This window comes from Carassius auratus, chromosome 16 (assembly GCF_003368295.1).
Source record: "Carassius auratus strain Wakin chromosome 16, ASM336829v1, whole genome shotgun sequence".
Taxonomy (NCBI): Eukaryota; Metazoa; Chordata; class Actinopteri; order Cypriniformes; family Cyprinidae; genus Carassius; species Carassius auratus.
The window spans coordinates 6,759,897-6,778,525 of NC_039258.1; the positions used below are offsets into that span (position 1 = coordinate 6,759,897).

Here is an 18,629-nt window from a genome sequence, read left to right on the forward strand (position 1 = left end):
TTATGTAATTAAAGTGTAATTACCTTTGAGAAAAGGTCTAGTAGCAATTATTTGCAGATGTTTGCCATTTTTCAGGCATTCTTATGTGAAATTTGACTGTCCAAATGTTTTGGGGGCACTTTATATAAACACAATTACATGCAAAGACAAACACAGATTGTATCACATACATACTAAGGGAGAGCATGTTGCGCTATAGTGTGTTTTCAATCACTCTCCATGTTTGCTAATATGTTAGGAAAGCTTATTAACGCTGTTCTCCAGAGCTGCAGTCAGACGGAGTGAGCAAACAGTGACTATGAGCATCCTTAATTGATTTGGCTTAAGCTAAACTAAACAAAACATTACTGAGCGAAGAGAATAGCTAAGCCCTTCAGATCATGTACCTCCCGTCCTCACGAGGACCTCGTCCTCGCGCAAACACACATTTGCGAGCACGAGCGCACATATACAAACCACCCACGCTGACCGGAGCGGCGCCCGAGTCTTCGTTTATGCTCTCAGCCGCACGTTTGTTTTGATAAATTCTGCACACCAGCAAGGTTATCTCTTAATCGAATTGCGTGATATCATGTGCAAAAGTGCCCTGCTGGCCGGCGAATTAATTTTAAATTGCAAACTGCTCTGAACCCGCCAAAACCAGTTCAAAGCCAAGCTGACAGGAAATCAATGCGCTGCTACCTTTATTTCTCCCCTAGAACTTCGCGAATGGAACAAGAGACAACTGTTTCCCTCTCCGGTGAAAGGACAGAGAAAAGGAGAGAAAGACGGAGAGCGAGAGCATGAATCTTTTAACAGTCAGGGAGAGAGAGACAAGGTGTGCGCTTACACATCTTAGTGGACTTAGTGTGTTTCGAGAGAGAGAGAGAGAGAGAGAGAGAGAGACGCCTGAGGCGGATCACAGTGATGAACAAATCCCAAAGGCTTTTCTTCCTAGAACAACATAAAAGGGCACCGCATATAAATTTAGACACCTACAACTGTTCAAACGCACTTTCACGACACTAAATGCATACATCCATCCTCTCAGACAGGAAGTGGCCACTTATTCTCAGTTTGCGTGGTGTAGGCTACTGTAAAAATAATACTTGAGCTTAACAGTGTTATTTTAGTATCATTTTTTTATTCTCAGTTTCTGTTCTGTTTTAATTTAGGTTAAAGCTTTAGTCATTTTGTTGTGTTTGCCTTTTTAAATGTCCATGTAGTTCATTTTGTATTTCAGTTTAAGTTGTGTATGTCAGTTGTGTGGTAAAAGAAAAAAAAAGAATACTCAGAAATTTCAGTTATTTTAATATTATTTTTAGTTACACACTCAAGTTTTTGTAATTTGGTTGTGTGCTTTTGGTAATTTTCATAAGTTTTTTTTATATATGTTCATATAGTGTTTACTTATTTTTAGTACACATTTTTGTTTCATTTATTGGTAGCACATCCAGTGTGTGGTATAAAAATAATACTCAAGCATATTAGTGTTATTGTATTCTAATTTTGAGTGTCGTTTTTTATTTGTTTTTGTACATTTAAATTTTAATGATCAGTTTTCGTTTAATTTATTTTAGTAAGTTTAACTAAATGAAAAGAAGAAACGCCTTGCCAAGCTAGCTGATAAATATGTTTATATAATTTTTGTAAATGTTTGTTTTTATTGCAAGTAACGAAAATGTTTTTACAGTTTTAGTTAATTATAGTAACTCTGTCCTAAATGTAGTAATTGTTGGTGTGAGGATTAGCTACTATGGCGTTGAGATGATGAAAGGAGAGATTTTTGGGGGTCCACGTCGGCCTTAGATGATGAAATTGCTGCCGCAGCGCTGTAATTAGGAGGCAATATCGCTGTCTGTAGAATTCCGATCCCTGTGTAATTATCACACTTGTATTACTTGCTCCTGCCTTGGCTGTTCTGTGGGAATCGGGGCTTCGAGGCAGCGGGAGGAGGTGTAGGAGGGGGGTGAGGAGTGAAATTAAGAAATGCTGGTTTCCGCCCACAGGTCCAGAGTACGTCGTGGATGCCTCACCAACAGTACGTTATGCAACCTACGGTAAGTGCTGCTGAGGAGGTGTTCATTTATCTTGGTGTGTGTGCGTGTGCGTGTGTGTGTGTGTGTTTGTGAGTGTTGGGGACGTAAAGACACGGGCAGATAGAGAGGAATGAGGAGAGGTGAGAGTGATTGCGTTTATCTTTTTGAAAGATGTTCTGTGAGATAAAAAATAAATAAATAAAAATGCAGTGGCTCTTTACCCCCATTGCCCTCTAGTGGCCGAGCAAGTAAGCGCGGGACTGGTTAAAGGTCAGAAACGGTGACATGTGTGTTCAAAAGGAAAGTTCCCCAAAATATCTTGTCAGTTCCAATCACAGTATGTGGAACTTAAAAGGAAAAACTTAAGAATATACAGGGGCTGTCAAGCTTCGAAATGACACAAAAAAAAAAAAAATATATATATATATATATATATATATATATATATTTTTTTTTTTTTTTGTCTTTCTTTTTTTGTTGTATTATATATATATATATATATATATATATATATATATATATATATATATATATATATATATATATATATATATATATATATATATATATATAATACATAATAAAAGTGTTTTGCACAACTCTTGCACTATTTTGTAAGTCTTTTACACTAACAGATAGGATTTAAGTTGTTATTTACTGAAAACGTCCATTGTTTGCCCATGTAGACATGTTTGTGAGACAAATTAGTTTAAAATATATCAGTTACGATTTAGTCTTTTCCTTAAATAAAGCAATTGTGTGACTTTTTTTTTTTTTTTTTTGCCACAGACCCCAAATAATGTTGTTCCCCTTGAGGGACCCCTGTAAATATTAAAAGATTTAAACTGATTCATTATTTTATTACTCTTAAAAATACAAATATTATATGGAACATATTTTGTATATATAACTGAGAAGATGTGCAAATCCACGTTCATTTTCAGCGTTTATTTGGGCATCTTCTCAGTTAGCAACGGCTCTGTGTAGTAACAGCTGATCTATGTGAAATCACGCACCTGATGGAATTTACCGCTGATTAGAGAACTGGCTTTACTGACGAGATGTGCATTAATGATCGGCCGATTGTGATCGAAGCAGCCCTAATAAAAAAAAAAATATATATATATATATATATATATATATATATACAATTTTGCTAATCAATTTGCATACCATGCAATTGATAATACCATTACATCCATATATATATATATATATATTCCCCAGGTTTAAAACCTCTGACCACTTTTATAAAAGCGTTATAATGTTTTTTGTCATTTTGGAGCTCGGCAACTCACATTTGTCTGTCCCTTTAAGGGTGGAGTATCTGTTCCTCCAGTCAGTCCACCGTCTGGATCAGATAAATAGATCCCTTGTCTGAGCTCCATCGACACAACTTTGTCAACCTGGAGACATGTTTTTTTCTCTCTCTTTCTCTGTCTCCCTGCACAAATACACAGGTACAAACTACCTCTCTTGTGTCCATTTTCTTAAGTCTTGTATAAGAAGGCAACCCCTTGGCCAGGGTCTGGAGGTCTGCCCGCCGTCTCTTTGGCTCTCACCTGAACTTGGATTTACTGTAAGCCAGGGGTCTGCATTCCACCATGGAAATGGCCAAAGGTAGTCTGGGATCAGGGTTTTTCTTTGGCAGGGCCTGAAAAAAGGCTTCAGTCAGCTGTTTCCAGATCCTGAGCAACTCGAGAAGTGAAACAGGGTTATAGAAAAGGAGGCAGATGTCTCTGTCTAGGTAATGATATCCCAGACTTGTTGTGTGAGTGCATGTGTGCATGTGTAGTCGGATGGGAAGTTTGATGATCTTGATTATGTTGTGTAAATGTGTTTGTAACCAAACCCTCATATCTAATGATCTGGCAACCCATCAAAAAAGACCTCAGCTGCCTGGTAGAGAAGTGTGTGTGGGGTGGGGGGGGGGGGGGGTGGGAGTCTGTGAGCTGATCTCTGCCTAATTTGAAAATCCTGGAAAGAAAACAAAGGCGGAAGAAATCATGTTTTTTTTCTCTCTCTCTCTCTCTCTCTCTTTTCATGGGTCCTGCGAAGAGAGAAGGCAAGCAATTAAAAGTGGCTGAGAAAGGGAAGCATTGTTATTGGAGAATGCCGCTGCATTTGGCACCTTGTTACCGTGGAGACACGTGACCATAGCGACCAGAGCTGGTGATGAGGGTTTAAGCAGATCAGCAGACAATGGAAGCGCTCTGAGCTCCCTCTCCTCAGTGTGTGTGTGTGTGTGTGTGTTTTAGTATACATCAGTACCTTAAGTGCACCTGCTGTTGTGACCTGCTGATTTTGTTGGCCATATAGCTGACTTATGCATTACTATCCTAGCCAGATGACAGCTGTGTGTGTGTGTGTGTGTGTGTGTGTGTGTATGTGTGTGTGTGCGCGTGTGTGCGTGTGTTGTGTACTTACAGGGGTTGAATAAAATACAGAAATAAGGAATTGGCTTCCTTTCGAATCACAAATGTGAATTGGAATTGGATTGACCATGAACCCCTGGATGCTGAATTGGGATTTAAATTGCATTGACAGTAAGAGAAATGTACTGAAATGAAATTCCAAAGAAATTCAACAAAGTCCTGCAACAAAAGAGTTTCATTAGTTCAGCACAGCAACAAAATGACCAAGAATAGATTATTTTCAGCCTGCTTCTTGTAGTTAAGCTAAGGGTAAGTCAAATTGTAAGTTAATTCCCTATTTTTGTAATTGAATTTAATATAATGAAACAAATTCTGTTTCATACTGTGGAAACTAAAATTCACTAATCTGTAATGCATCCACTAATTTAGCTTCAGATTAATTTTACTTTCTCAAATAAATAATTGTTTGTTGTCTGTATTTGTTGTTTTATATTTTACTTTGTAACATGACAAAAATAAAATGTTTGCAGTATAGCATAATTATCAACAGTATATTGACCAACCAGCTTCACAAAAAAAAAAAAAAACGTGTATTAACTAGAATAAACCAGCATTGAAATTAATTCTAGTGTAAGCTAGTCTTTTCGGCAGGGTAGCTGCACAGATGTTGTCAGCAGGGCACTCACACACACACACACCAACCAGCAAGCACACACTTACCCACAATGCACCACCCAGAGGGCCATCACTCAACTGTACCTGTTACTTTCCATCTTAGCGCAGAGAAGAATCCCCAGCCGCCCTAACCAAATCACATCCTGGAAATGAACATTAATGAATCAAGACCGCAGTGCATTACGGCAAAGCCGCTTAAAGTGGAACCGCCACGCAAGAGGAGAGAAAAGAAATGAAACGCTTCTCTAAGCCCCTGCTAGTCACAGCCATTTGCAGAAACAAAGAAACCCATGTTTGAGCAAAGATTTGAGTTTATCACAGACCCATCACAGTGCTCCGTCTGAATGGTGGGAATTGGCATGGTGTTGTGTGTGTGTGCGTGAGAAAGAAAAAATGCATGGTATATGTTTTCCTTAAGTGTATTTAAGAAAAATGGTGGGAATCGCTGCTTATGCCTTGGCACATTTCACTTAAGATTGATATCAAACATCCTCCCTGGCAGTACCTCCTCGGTACCTGAGAGGGACAAAAAGACTGACTTCCTTTTCCTTTCTCTATTTTAGATCTCTTGGCAAAAAAACTCTCCTTCCTCTGATGTCACAGGAGATTTTGGAAATGAGTATACAGGCTGTTGAAAAGGGAAATCTCATTGGCTGTCTCAGAAATCCCTCTCAGAATGTCACTCGCTTTCCGAATACTTCCCCTCGGGGAAATGAAGGAAAAACACACACACGTACACACACAAGCGCGGCTTTAATCATCTGTCTAAGTCTCACACTGATACGGCTGTAAATTAGAGATGAGAATTATTCAGCATGGATTTCTTTTTTCCTTCGCTCATTATGAAAGCTTGTCGCGGGGCGGGGGAACTGTTAGCTCGAGGCTTTCGCATCTGAAAGCTAAAACGCGGCGGGCTCCGAGCACGGCGGCTGAACCGTTTACCTCTAAAAGCCTGAATAGAGACAGAGCGCTTCTGACACCAAGTGCCTGTACAGTTTATTCTTCAAGCACATGCAAGCACCAGCAGCACCAAGCTGTGCTAGCTGAGAGACAGACTGATGCTCGCATGTTTGTGTGTGTAAAGGCTTTCTTTCTACAGTTGGTTCACTCAGAGAGAACATCTCTTTCAGAGCTCTTCAGAAACTGGTACATTTTACCTGGGGTAACCGGTCATTTTGTGCTTGAATGACGAATAATCAAGAGTTTGCATGCAGTACTGGCATATCATTGTATTGTATCATTTGTGCAAAACCTGCTTGATTTAAGATGATCCAAAGAGAATCTTTTCTTCAGAGGAAGCAAGAATATGTGACTAGATTGTACAAAGGATGTCACATGATCAATGTCTTATTTGATTAGTGACCTAGTAGAATGGAAATAATGCAGAATCCTATTAAAAATTGCTTATCCATGTTCCATCATAAATTAAAACCTGAAAACAAGCAGTTTAAGCAGCTGACATTAACAAGCAGGTAAGCATCTGACATTATGATTCATAATGTCAGATGCTTAAACTGCTTGTTTTCAGGATTTAATTCGATTTTGACTCCCAGATTTTCTGTGCTGCATAAATGCATCGAGTCAGGCGTCACAACACACGTGTCACATGCTTGAAAGCTGATGCTCTCCCACAGCTGAAAAACTCTGAAGATACACCGATTGTCATGACAGCGATGAGACGCAGAGTGAGAAGGGCACTATAGCGGTGCGAGACACTGAAGTGCCAGCGGTAAGACAAATATAATTGTAAGATTTCAGAGTTTAAAAAAAGTAATCAGACACTTAGTCATAATTATATACTTCTACATAGAAAGGAATAATTGTAAAATCATGAATTTTATTCACACACTGATAGACTAATATCTAGACCAGATGATGACAATATCTTAAAATCTTGAAAAGCAACTGTAACTTGGCTTAAGTCAACATGGTTTGCCATTTGCAACCCATTTTATTAGCTTGATGTGTCATATTTCCAGGTTTAAGAGTAAACTGAATGAGAAAATTATGAGTCCATCACAAACTGTAAGCAGAGTTGTGCACGGCACAATGGTTTCTCATCATCCCGGCCTCAGCCAAACCATGTGAGAGGAATTGAACTTTCTGACAAACTGTTTGACGGAGGGTCTCCTCGGAAAGATTAATCCTAATCAAGCTGGCATGTGAGAATGAGCGTGTGCGTATGTCTCTGGCCTAGATCTGTGGAAGCGGTCATGTGACGGCATCAGATGATCGCTCAGGTCAGCGCTTTGCAAATTGCAGACTCCTCTCTCTCTTTTGTCTGTACCTCACACGTGTTAGCACTCTCATTCCAGCGTGCCTGAAACGTAAACACACCCGCGGTGTGGAGCAGCTCCGCTGTTAAGTGAGCAATGCATCATCTCTGCAGAAGTATGCATGACTCACATTTGGATCGCATTATTTCACTTGTTGAAGTGGAACAGCTCATGTCTGGCCCTCATAATAGAGCCCAGCTGAGATGAGTGAAAGAAGGAGAGGGGTTTTTGTGGAGAGCATGGCTGTGTGATCAGGCCGTTGACTCTTATGAAGTCGTCCAGATGTATTGTTGAATGGTAGCTCATTTCCTCTCCCATCCTTCATGCGGTCTGACCTGTAACAGTGTGTGTTTGTGTTTGTAAATGTGTGTAGGGTGCTGTGATAACGCCAGCCATGGACCACACCATCTCCATGCAGCCCGCTAACATGATGGGCCCCCTCACCCAGCAGATGAACCACCTGTCCCTGGGTACCTCTGGCACTGTGAGTGTGTCCGCTGCCTTCACTGCACGGCCTGTTCACCTTCTGCTGGTCTGAATTACAGAGGAGCCGAAGAAGAAAGCTAAATGCTAATTAAAACTCTGCAAACTGTTATGGAAAAAAGAAAAAGCTCTGGGAAATAAAATATGGATACTGTGTCAGTATTGTACTTAATTAAAAGGACTGTATAAAGCCAGGAACATTCCTGAGTGGAAGTAAATAAAGTTGTATATTGATTTGTACTTAGGTATTTAAAAGTGAAAGGTAATTTAAAAAGGTGAAACTTTATTCTGTGAACTTAGTTAAGAGAACTAAATATCCTGAGACCTTTTGCCTGACACTGGCAAATCTGATTTTATAGCTGTTAGACATTTGAAGAAAGTTGTTGGTAGTAGTGTTGCTATTGTTAATAAAAAAAAGAATAAAGAAAAACTAAAATATTAGAAAGATTATGAAATTTTGTTCTATTGACTTTGCAGCCATCTGAAACAAATTCAGGTTGAAGTGTTAAAATGACTAAAACTGAAATAACAATAAATTACAGCTGAATAGAAATTGCATCAACTTATTAAACTCAAATTTTAAAATGAAAATGAAAATTAAATTCTAAATATTTACTGTATAGTATAGTCCTATAAAGTATAATAGTATATAAATAATAAAATGCTACTAGTTTGTAAACTGATTAGTGAAACTACAATCAAGCTTTTATTCAATATTGGTTTTTGATAATAAATAATAATAATATAAAACAACATTATTTTAGGTTAAAGGGATAGTTCTCCCAAAAATGAACATTTAATGTTTTTCTGTTCACCCCCAGGGCATCCAAGATGTATGTGACTTTGTTTCTTCAGTAAAACACAAATTATGATTTTTAGCTTCAGTTGTTGCAGTCTCTCAGCCATACAATGCATGGAAAATGGTAACAGAACTTATGAGAGTAAAAAAAAAACATGCACAGACAAATTCAAATTAAATCCTGAGGCTCGTGACAATACACTGATGTGTAAAGACACAAAATGTCTGCAACAAAGCGCATGAGGCATTCTTCTTGCATTATGGCAGATCACAGACTTATAAGTGCATTACCGCCACCTCTCACTCAAGTGGACCATTAACACTCCTAATTGAGATTCTATATAGAGTGTCAATGGTCCACTTGAGAGATAGGTGGCGGTAATGCGCTTATAAATCTGTGATGTGACAATGAAAGAAGAATGCCTCACGCACTAGCTGCTGTGAAGCGCATTCACAACAGTTCTAACAGTTCGGACATTGCATGAATCAGAGTAAAAAATAAAAAAAACTATATAAATACTGTTCAGTTTCTTGACAGACTGATCGTTTTGTGTCTTTACACATCAATGTTTCGTCACAAGCCGCAGGGTTTAATACTAATTTGTGCATGTTTTTTTTTTTTTAACTCTCATAGATTATGTTACCATTTGCCATGCATTGTACAACTGAAGCCAAAAATCATACTTTGCGTTCTGCTGAAGAAACAAAGTCACCTACATCTTGGATGCCCTGGGGGCGAGCAGATAAACATCTAATTTTCATTTTTGGGTGAACTATCTCTTTAAGTCACTATTGTATTGTCATGGCAAGTTGTACAAATTTTTACCTCTTACATTGACATTGATTTCAGTTAGTGGAGATACAACTCAGCAAGAAATAAAATACATATATAAATGTTTAATAAGAGGATAGATTTACATCATTAGGAGCAGTGAAATATGTACTTTATATTTTTACAGTCCAAATGAACTTGTAAATCATTAGAAATGTAATGAGTAAAAGTGCAATCATTCATTTCTAGTAGAGCCTAAATCGAAGGAAAATGCAAAAGGAATAAACTAATAGAAGCAGTGAAAATAAGTTTGTTACCGTTTATCATTCATCTCAACAAGATTCTTCTTCCTGTATGGAGCCCCTAAAGGGACATGATGATGGCGGAAAAAATATGAGATGGGAGGAAAATTATACTTGTATTACACTTTGTGTTCACTTGAAAAAGTTTTATCATAAGCCTTACATCTCATATTATTTCCATCGCCATTCAACAAAAGTTTCTCTGCAAAAATGCAAGTATTTTAGTTGCAAATGCATGGAAATTAAGTATTTGTTCTCCCATGTGATATTTTTCCATCACCATTTCTCTTTAGGGTACTGTATTTCTGTAGTGGTCACTTGGCAAAATAGCTTTTGATGCATTAGTACCATCAGTTGCACTGCAAGATGCAGCAGCAGCTCAGCCAACGTTTGTTCATAATTAAAATTCCATAATATGTATAGTTACATTTGCTGCGTGTGTGAATGAAGCATGTCTGTGTATGTTTTGTTGCAGTACATGACTGCGGCTGCTGGTCCTATGCAGGGGACCTACATTCCCCAGTACACTGCGGTGCCTGCCTCAGCTGTCTCGGTGGAGGTGAGTTTCTGGGTGACTGCAAATCCATTTACTGGTCCAACTGATTAGATGAGCTCTGTTAATTGAAAACGTGGAGATCAGTCGCCTTGGGCCAAAATCCGCCCACAACTTCCTTAGTGCCTTTAATTTCAGCTTTACAAGGCCTGACTCCTGTCTGGAGCACGTCTTTAAGTTCATTCTGGTCTGAGTACCAAACGCAGCCTGAAGGCCTCTTTTTGGAGGAGGTTAAAAGGTTTATTTTTTTTTTCTTGTGAGGGGACATCCTGTAATTATGACATCATATCCTTCCAGGGAGTGGTGACGGAGGCTTCTCCCCAGAGCATTCCGGCCTCATCGCAGGATGCCAGCGGTCAGCAGCAGCCTCTGGGCATGGACAACACCAGCGATCACGCGCCCACCTACACTTTTCAACCCGCTAAGTGAGTTTGAGAAACACTTCACACTGATAAGTCAAATGGGGACAAGGTGTCTTGTTTTCATATGCATGACTCAGCAAGCACACAACGTTTTTACAACATTGCATTTTGGTTGCAGTTAGGTGAAACATTGCAGTGTAATATTTTGAAAAGAAACAGTATGCATAATGATTGTCCAGTTTGCACATTTACAATCATTATGCATACTGTTTCTTTTCAAAATATTACACTGCAATGTTTCACCTAACTGCAACCAAAATGCAATGTTGTAAAAACGTTGTGTGCTTGCTTTTTTTGCTTTAAATTGCCAAAAATAACCAATTCCAGATTTATAAAGAACAAAATACCAACTTGTATTCAGAAAAGATGCATTAAAATGATCAAATGTGGTAGTTAATTTATTAAAAATATAATATATTTCAATTAAATGCTGTTCTTTTAAACTTTCAGTAAAATGTGTCACAGTTTATGCAGAAATATTAAGCAGCACAACTGTTTTGATAATAATAAATGTTTCTTGAGCACCAAATAAATGGTTTCTGAAGGATCATGTGATACTGAAGACTGGAATAGTGGCCTCTGAAAATTCAGCTCTGCCAACACATGAATGTATTATATAAAAAAATAACATATATTACAAATGAAACACAGTCATTTTAATTGATAATAATATTTCACACTGTAAATACTTTTCTGTATTTTTTATTTGTATCATATTGATGCTGATGAGGCTTTGTTTAAAAAATGTAAGAAATCCTACCAACCCCAAACTTTTGAACATTGTATAAATAAAAGGTTACATTTTTGGACCCAAATTAAATTGTATACAACCGAAATAGAAATGTTGTGAAATACCAAAACACCAAAAAATCCATATACCGGTAATGTGTTTTTTGTACTAAAACAAAACTGAAACCTGTGTAAAACATTTTATTTAGATTTGAAAATAACATAATCTGTACATTTGAATAAGAAGCCACGTTGTGGCACAGTCGTGAGGTTCCTAATATGTTTCAGTGCTTGAAACTTCATAACAGTATCCTGCAACATTGTAAAAAAAAACAAAAAACAAAAAAACACTTATTTTGTGTTAAGAATGTGCATTTATGATATGGTCTTATATTAAGCTCAGTAAATGCCATTGCTAATGGGTCATCAGGAATAAGTGATCATGCATTATCCATATAGTATGCTTTTCAAACTGTCTGACTTTCTCATTGGTTCAGATAACCAGAGGAGGAGGGGGGCGTTGGGGTGACTGCGTTGCCTTGAGACTGGGGGACTGCAACGAGGGAACATCGAAGACAGAGCGCAAGAGATAGGAAAACACGTTTGTGTCTACTTTTGCACAAGCATCTTAAAAAAAACAACTACAACAAACAAACAATTTATTTAACAACTGGCCCACACTAGAGGACCTTTGGAGAACTCACAACCAGACCGGAAATGAGAGAAATGCAGTCTGGGAGATCAAGCCTACTGTTAATCGGCTACCCGAAGAACTTTACCTTCATGAAGTGAACGAATTCAAACAAGTACAAGTGTTTCTTTTTTTTTTTTTTTTTTTTTTTTTTTTTTTGAATGTGCAGGTAGGTTTTCAGAAACAGTGGGGTTTTCTATTAGACGAGGAAGCACGTTCTGGTAAAACAATGAGAGAAGGAGCAAAAGAAGTCTTCCTCGGATTCTAAGCTACTATTACTTTTTTTATGAGTTAGATTTTAGTTTTCTAGAGAATATCAATGTTTTTTCATCTTTGTTGCCTTAATTTCAAGAAACATCTAAGACTTTTTCCTGTTTGAACTGAACAGACTGATGAATGCAGTGAAAATGACCTGAAAAAGAAAGGAAATCGCCTGTAAAAAACATAGAAAGAAAGAGAGTGAGAGGTCTCCTGGAGACGTTTTAAATTATCAGTGGTGACTTTGTGTTTAAAAGAGAGGACAGACAAAAAAAAATATTGTGGTCATGATGATGATGATTAAAGAGAGTTGCATTTTTTAGAAACAGAGGGGAAAAAAAATAATCCACTGCATCATGGGAAATGCAGTTTATTGTGTAGTGCAGATCATTTTTAATGGCATTATTGTTTTTATCTGCAATATTTTTTATGAGCTTTAAGGTGTTTTTAGCCTGCTTTGCTTGTTTCATTGCGAAAAAAAAAATAGAAAACTAAAACAGTAAAAAAAAAAAAAAATGGCAGTGCAAATCTAAATAGATAAGAGCTTATGGATTAAATCAAAATGAGAAAAAAAAAAAGCAAATGTGTGCAAAAAGCAATAGTAATAGGAAATTGTTGACAATTTCTTTAGTCTTTCTTAGATGTGGATCAAATGCAGCCCATGGATGGAATATTTTATACCAAAGATGAAGAAACCCCCCTCAAGACAGTGGAGTGGATCTTTTTTTTTTTTTTTTTTTTTTTTTTTCTATTTGAGATTTTTTGGCATAATCATTTGATTTCTGAAGTATCAATTTGACCTTGACGGCCAAATTGGTACTTTAGGGTTTAAACTTCCTTCCACTGTTGCAGAATCTATGTCAATCGTTCAGTTGAGAGGCAGAAAACCACCATCACTGATTGGTGATGAGTGTGATCTCCCCACCAGAGGGGGCCAGAGAGCGGCTGAACCATCAATCTTCTCCTATCTGCCCCGGCTGAATCAACTATACCTCTGTCGCTTCACCTTCTCAGTCGCTATTAAACACGTCGCACGTCCGTTCGGTTCCAGGCCATTTTAATCATTTCAGCTCAACAGGAAAGGAATCAAATCACTCATTAGTGTGTATTTAAATTCTGTGTACAGATCACTACCTCATCGAAAGCAATTTTACCATGAGGAAACACAGGAGAATGTGTTGCAGGCAAGCGGCAACCTTCCGGTCTCTCTCGTGAAACCAACACCGAAGTGACTAAAACTGCAGTTCATCGACTGGCCCCTAGAGGCTGGCTCCAAAAGTGAGTCAGTCCCACAGACTCCCCAAGGCCCAAATTTACAGCAGAAAAAAAAAGGTTTTATAACCTGGTACAAAAAGTGGTTTTGGCCTATATAGCAAATAATGTTGACAACTGTAAGGGGGGGTGAATTTTTTTATAATTCATCCGTTTAAATTATATTAAGACTTAAATTTCTGCATACTTTAGGGCGTGGCCACTTGAGTGACAGGTGGATTGCCGCTGCTGTCGCCACCGCTGAGGAAAGGTGGGCGTGATTTCATTTTCATTTTCGATTATCTGGGAGTGATGCGCGGTGACATGATGTCAAGATGGCGACGGCCGGCTCCGCCCACTTTGGGCTTCAAAAACGCTCTTCAGAAACCTACGGGTGACGTTATGGACACTATGTCCATATTTTTATACGGTCTATGGTTGCAGGTCATGAAACACAAACTTTCCTTCAGGGGCACTGAGAAACGTTCGCAATTAGCAGCATTAGCATAATATGTTGTTCTGAGCATTCCCGTCGGTATTTGCAGTCGCGTCAGTCGAAATGCCTCATATTATATGCAAGGTTTCCTCAATCAACCGGATGCCATAGGAAATCTCTCGTGAAAATGACAGTCTTTACTTGAAGAACAAAGGCTCTGTCCCAAAGCCCATGCGACCGAAGCCACATTTTGGTGGCCTAAAATCTCGAACGAGACACTTTAAGGTTTCGTGGATGCAGAATGACCATCGCGAATACACTCCGAATATACACCATTTGGGACAGAGCCTGAGGTTCCCATCACCGTGGGATCCGGCGGTTGCTCAGGTGCCTTGACAGCTCGGAATTAGGGTTAGAAATATCACGTGTGAGATTTGTGAAATCTGCATTCTTTTTATCAAGCTGCCCATTCCAGAGGAGGGGAAACTAGCAAACAGAAGAGTAGAAAGGGGAAATATTAGTCCATCCAAAGATAAAAGTTCTGTCAGAATGAAGAACAATGTTAACCAAACCTTTTCGGTTCCCGTTGACTTGCACTGTATGGGAAAAAGATACAATAAAAGCCAATGGGACCTGAAACTGCCCGGTTACCAAAATTCCTTCAAATGTTTTCTTTCATATTTTGCAGAAGAAAGTAAGTCATGTTTGGAACAACATGAGTAAATGACAGAATTTTCATTTCTGGACAGACTATACTTTAAGATAATAACAAGGCTGCTGTCCTTTATTTGCCATGAAGTAGATGTTATTTTGATGCAATTTGATAGGAAAGCGCTATATTAACAAAGACTTTCAATACACATGGTGAATTATGAACTGTCTTCGCTGCCGTCATATGGCTCATAAATACACCTCCTAGATTTACAGTCGGGTAATTAGAGTTGTCGAGGTGCTCTGGGAATAAATTAATCTGTCATTAAAGGTCCAACGAGAGACTTTGAACATCATCATGAACGCTTTGATCTACCCCCCCCCCTCCCCCCACTATTCTTACAACATGAGCGCTATACAACTACGTAATGATCTCAATTAGCCACTAGGGGACAGTATTAAAGCAAAGTTGGTGTACTTTATCCTCTGTAATGACCATTGCAGTGAGATGACACTGTGGATTCAAGCGATGCCAAGTTCATAATGACCAAGACAGCACTGCTTCAGTGAAGACAACAAGCTAGCTTTTCATTTTCAGCTGTAAAAAAAAAAAAAGTCACTGTTTTGTGTCTGTTATCCACTGTCTTTTTGGAGAGTTCTTTTTATCATGTGCTCGCTGCTATCAAGCATTCAGTATTTAAGTGGTCAGGGCCTGGGGAATGGAAAGGAAATTCAGGCTGGGGTGACGTCGTGAGCGTTATACACTCTGCAGCCTTCATGCTTTTCATTAAAGAGTGAATAAATGTGTCCGATTAAGCTGAAGGTTTTTCTAACTGTAGGATGGAGTTCTCATCCCAACTGTAATTTAGTAAGCTAAACACCTTTCATCCACTCGAAGGTTTTCGCTGGCTAGAAACTCTGTGCTCGCATTCATTGAATGTGCGGTCCAAGCCATGCATTTTTATCTGTACATCTGATTGGCTGTCACGGTTGAGGTCAGTGAATGACGAATGTTCGTTTATTCGTTCGTTCATTGGACTGTCAGGAAACAGCGTACTACGTTCAACCAAATTCAACACAAACGGCAAAACCTCAATTAGACACTAACGTACTGGCAGATGAAATAGAGAAATATTTATGGAAATGATTTTTTTTTTCTTTTTTTGTACAGGTGTTGTTGAAATATGAAAGCGGGACAGTTTTACGATGCTACATTGATTTCTTGAGTTGCTTCACTTTCTTGCCTCCCATGTGCTCGAGCTGTGATCCTGAGAGTGTCTGTAGACCAGTGGATGTTAGGTTTAAACTTCTGTTTATTTTTTCTTTTGATGAAGCTTTCAATAAAAAAATCTACAAAATCACGCCACTTTTTGATTCTGACTGAGCTTTTCTTTTTATGACTTTTATGCTGTTTGTTGAAAAAGCTTATCAATGTTATAAGTGTCCTAGCAGTCATTAATAGGGCTCTAGATGAGACGATAAAATACATTAAAATAATTTGAAATCTATTTGGGAAAACATTGTATGTGGTCCAAGTGCTCCCCGTTGACTGCTGCATGCAACATGCAATAAACAAAGCCAAGCCATGATGTCCGATTCACAAATCAATTTCTCTTTTAAACTAGTTCTTTATAATATAGAGTCAGATTCACACAGCAGCCATAAACTTGCTTGTGAGCTAAAGGTTTGAATCAGATCTCACTCAGTGAATCATTTAGAGCCATTACTAAGTTTACAATGGATTGTTCAGTGAATAAAGAGTCATTTTTTGGTTATACTGTATCTGACCAGGGTTACTAACTTTATCTGTAACTAAACAAACATTAAAAATATTTAATGATTAAAATAAAATCAATCAAATCTAAATAAAAATGAACTGAAATGAAATGAATGAAAAAAAACTTAATTTATTTCAACTATAGTTGCCAAAGGAATGTTTCTTGTTTTCCTTTACTTTAAATTACTAAAAACCCGAAATATGACTTTAAATAATAAACTAAATAAAACTGAACTAAATAAAACTCTAAATATTTGTTCATTTATTTATAAATATTTCACATATAAAAATCTAATTCAAAACATTAAAACAGTATATCAATGATACAAACAAACAAATAAATATATAAATTAATTAATTCATAAAATGAATGAACAAATTAAAAAAATAACACTACTGGTCCGATTGTAGTTGTAATGTATGATTTTAGGTTCTAAAATTTTTATTTACTGACTGATTATTCATATGACAACATGAAATTAAATGATACATATTCACAGCAGATTTTAGTTTTAAAGAATATATATATATATATATATATATATATATATATATATATATATATATATATATATATATATATATATATATATATATATTATTGGTTATTGTTTTACATATGGAGTCTTGGAGGATGAATCGACTGTAAGGGAATCTAGGTTTGGGACTGTAAGCTTCTATCAACACAACAGTTGAATATTCTAAACGTGTGCCAAAAATACAGTCAGGGTCACTATAGAGCAACACATAATACATACTGGACACAAATGTAAATGTTCAACCATGGTTGTATATTACTCTAAATATTTATAGTTATAAGACATAGGCCACACAGATGTACACACCAAACCCCTATTATATATGAGTTACAGTGTAATTGAAAACAGTACAATGGTCATACATTGTCTTGACAGGACCTATATGCTCGGCAGAACTGAACAAGCCGACAGATCACAGACTCTCCGATGGAAAGAATGAGAGGTCAGTGAACCCTGCCCTTCTCTATAGGGCCTGTAACTATTTGGGCCTGTCCTCTGCCCACTCCTTCAACACTGATCGATAGAGGGATTGTTCAGACACACAAGTGACTGTTTCAGACTTGCGTTGACCTTTCAACCAGGCCTCCCCCACCCCGCCACCCTCGCCACCCCCCTCCACTGTATACAATACTCATTTTCATATCTGACATTTAACTACAGTAGATGAGGGCAAAGACTCTCTGCATGTACACTCTGCTATTTATTCTTTTTTTGGTGTTGTTGTTGTTTTTTAGCTGGATCGATTCCATGCCTCTTCTTACACACGCCATGTTTTCTTGTTTAATCTGCAGTAGATGCATTAAGCTGTTTGAGACACGATTCTGTGTTTGCATGTACTGGTCAACTGCTTCCTGTAAAATAATAGTTTTAATATTGAATTAATATATCATATTATTTAGAAGAAGAAAAAACACGTTTAATTAGGTTTAAAATATTATTCTTGTTTTATTTTTGATAAGATTTTTCTATTTATGCAGAGTTATACATGGTATACATGGTCACTAACTTATTTTTATCTAATGTATTTCTAAAAGTTATACTTTACAAATCTTTTTATATCAGTAAGTTACCTTTAAATAAATGTTACATTTACCATTGAGTGATTAAAAGACCCACAAAAAATAATTCTGACTGATATGCAAACGATTATTTTTATTCTATTATGACAACTCTTGGAGAGTTTAGCAAAGAGTTTGCTAATTTATTATATATAAATATTAAAACATTTATTTCTTTCAAATTAATTTCTAAAAGCTGCACTTTTGAAAACAGTTACTTTTAAATAAAATATCTTTAAATACCATTGTTGCATGTTTTAAAGACCCACCAAATAGTGCAATTTGACATTTATCAAAACATTTGAAAGATTAAATATTGCATTATTATCAGTCCATTTGTCAATGTAATGTTGACAAAAAGACAAGAGTATTTGCTTTCTTGTTCTGTCAGATTGGAGCTTTACTTAAGCTAGAAAACTGCTGTCTTACTGCATTACCAAGATGGACAGCTTTGCTTAAAGAGTGTTTTTTAACTCAGTGACCAACCTAGTTTCCATTTCCCATGGAATGACTGCTCATGATTTGTGCCATTAACACACTTTCCATTGTCTCGTCTTTCTTTTC

The 18,629-nt window shown here is 37.3% G+C and overlaps 1 protein-coding gene across 4 annotated transcripts in view; it reads left to right on the plus strand.

The window, feature by feature from the left end:
- LOC113115940 (RNA-binding motif, single-stranded-interacting protein 3-like) overlaps positions 1 to 16,057 on the plus strand; it is a 130,908-nt gene extending 114,851 nt beyond the window's left edge. The window contains exons 10-14 of one of the 4 annotated variants that reach the window (XM_026283681.1): positions 1,989 to 2,039; positions 7,718 to 7,828; positions 10,176 to 10,259; positions 10,551 to 10,678; positions 11,902 to 16,057. In XM_026283681.1, the coding sequence (XP_026139466.1) occupies positions 1,989 to 2,039; positions 7,718 to 7,828; positions 10,176 to 10,259; positions 10,551 to 10,678; positions 11,902 to 11,905 (378 nt within the window). In that variant the 3' untranslated portion in view covers positions 11,906 to 16,057. Of the gene's footprint in view, positions 1 to 1,988; positions 2,040 to 4,076; positions 4,982 to 7,717; positions 7,829 to 10,175; positions 10,260 to 10,550; positions 10,683 to 11,901 lie in introns of those variants that run through there. The other 3 variants (XM_026283682.1, XM_026283684.1, XM_026283683.1) reach the window with 3 other exon arrangements.
- Positions 16,058 to 18,629: the final 2,572 nt, after the last annotated feature.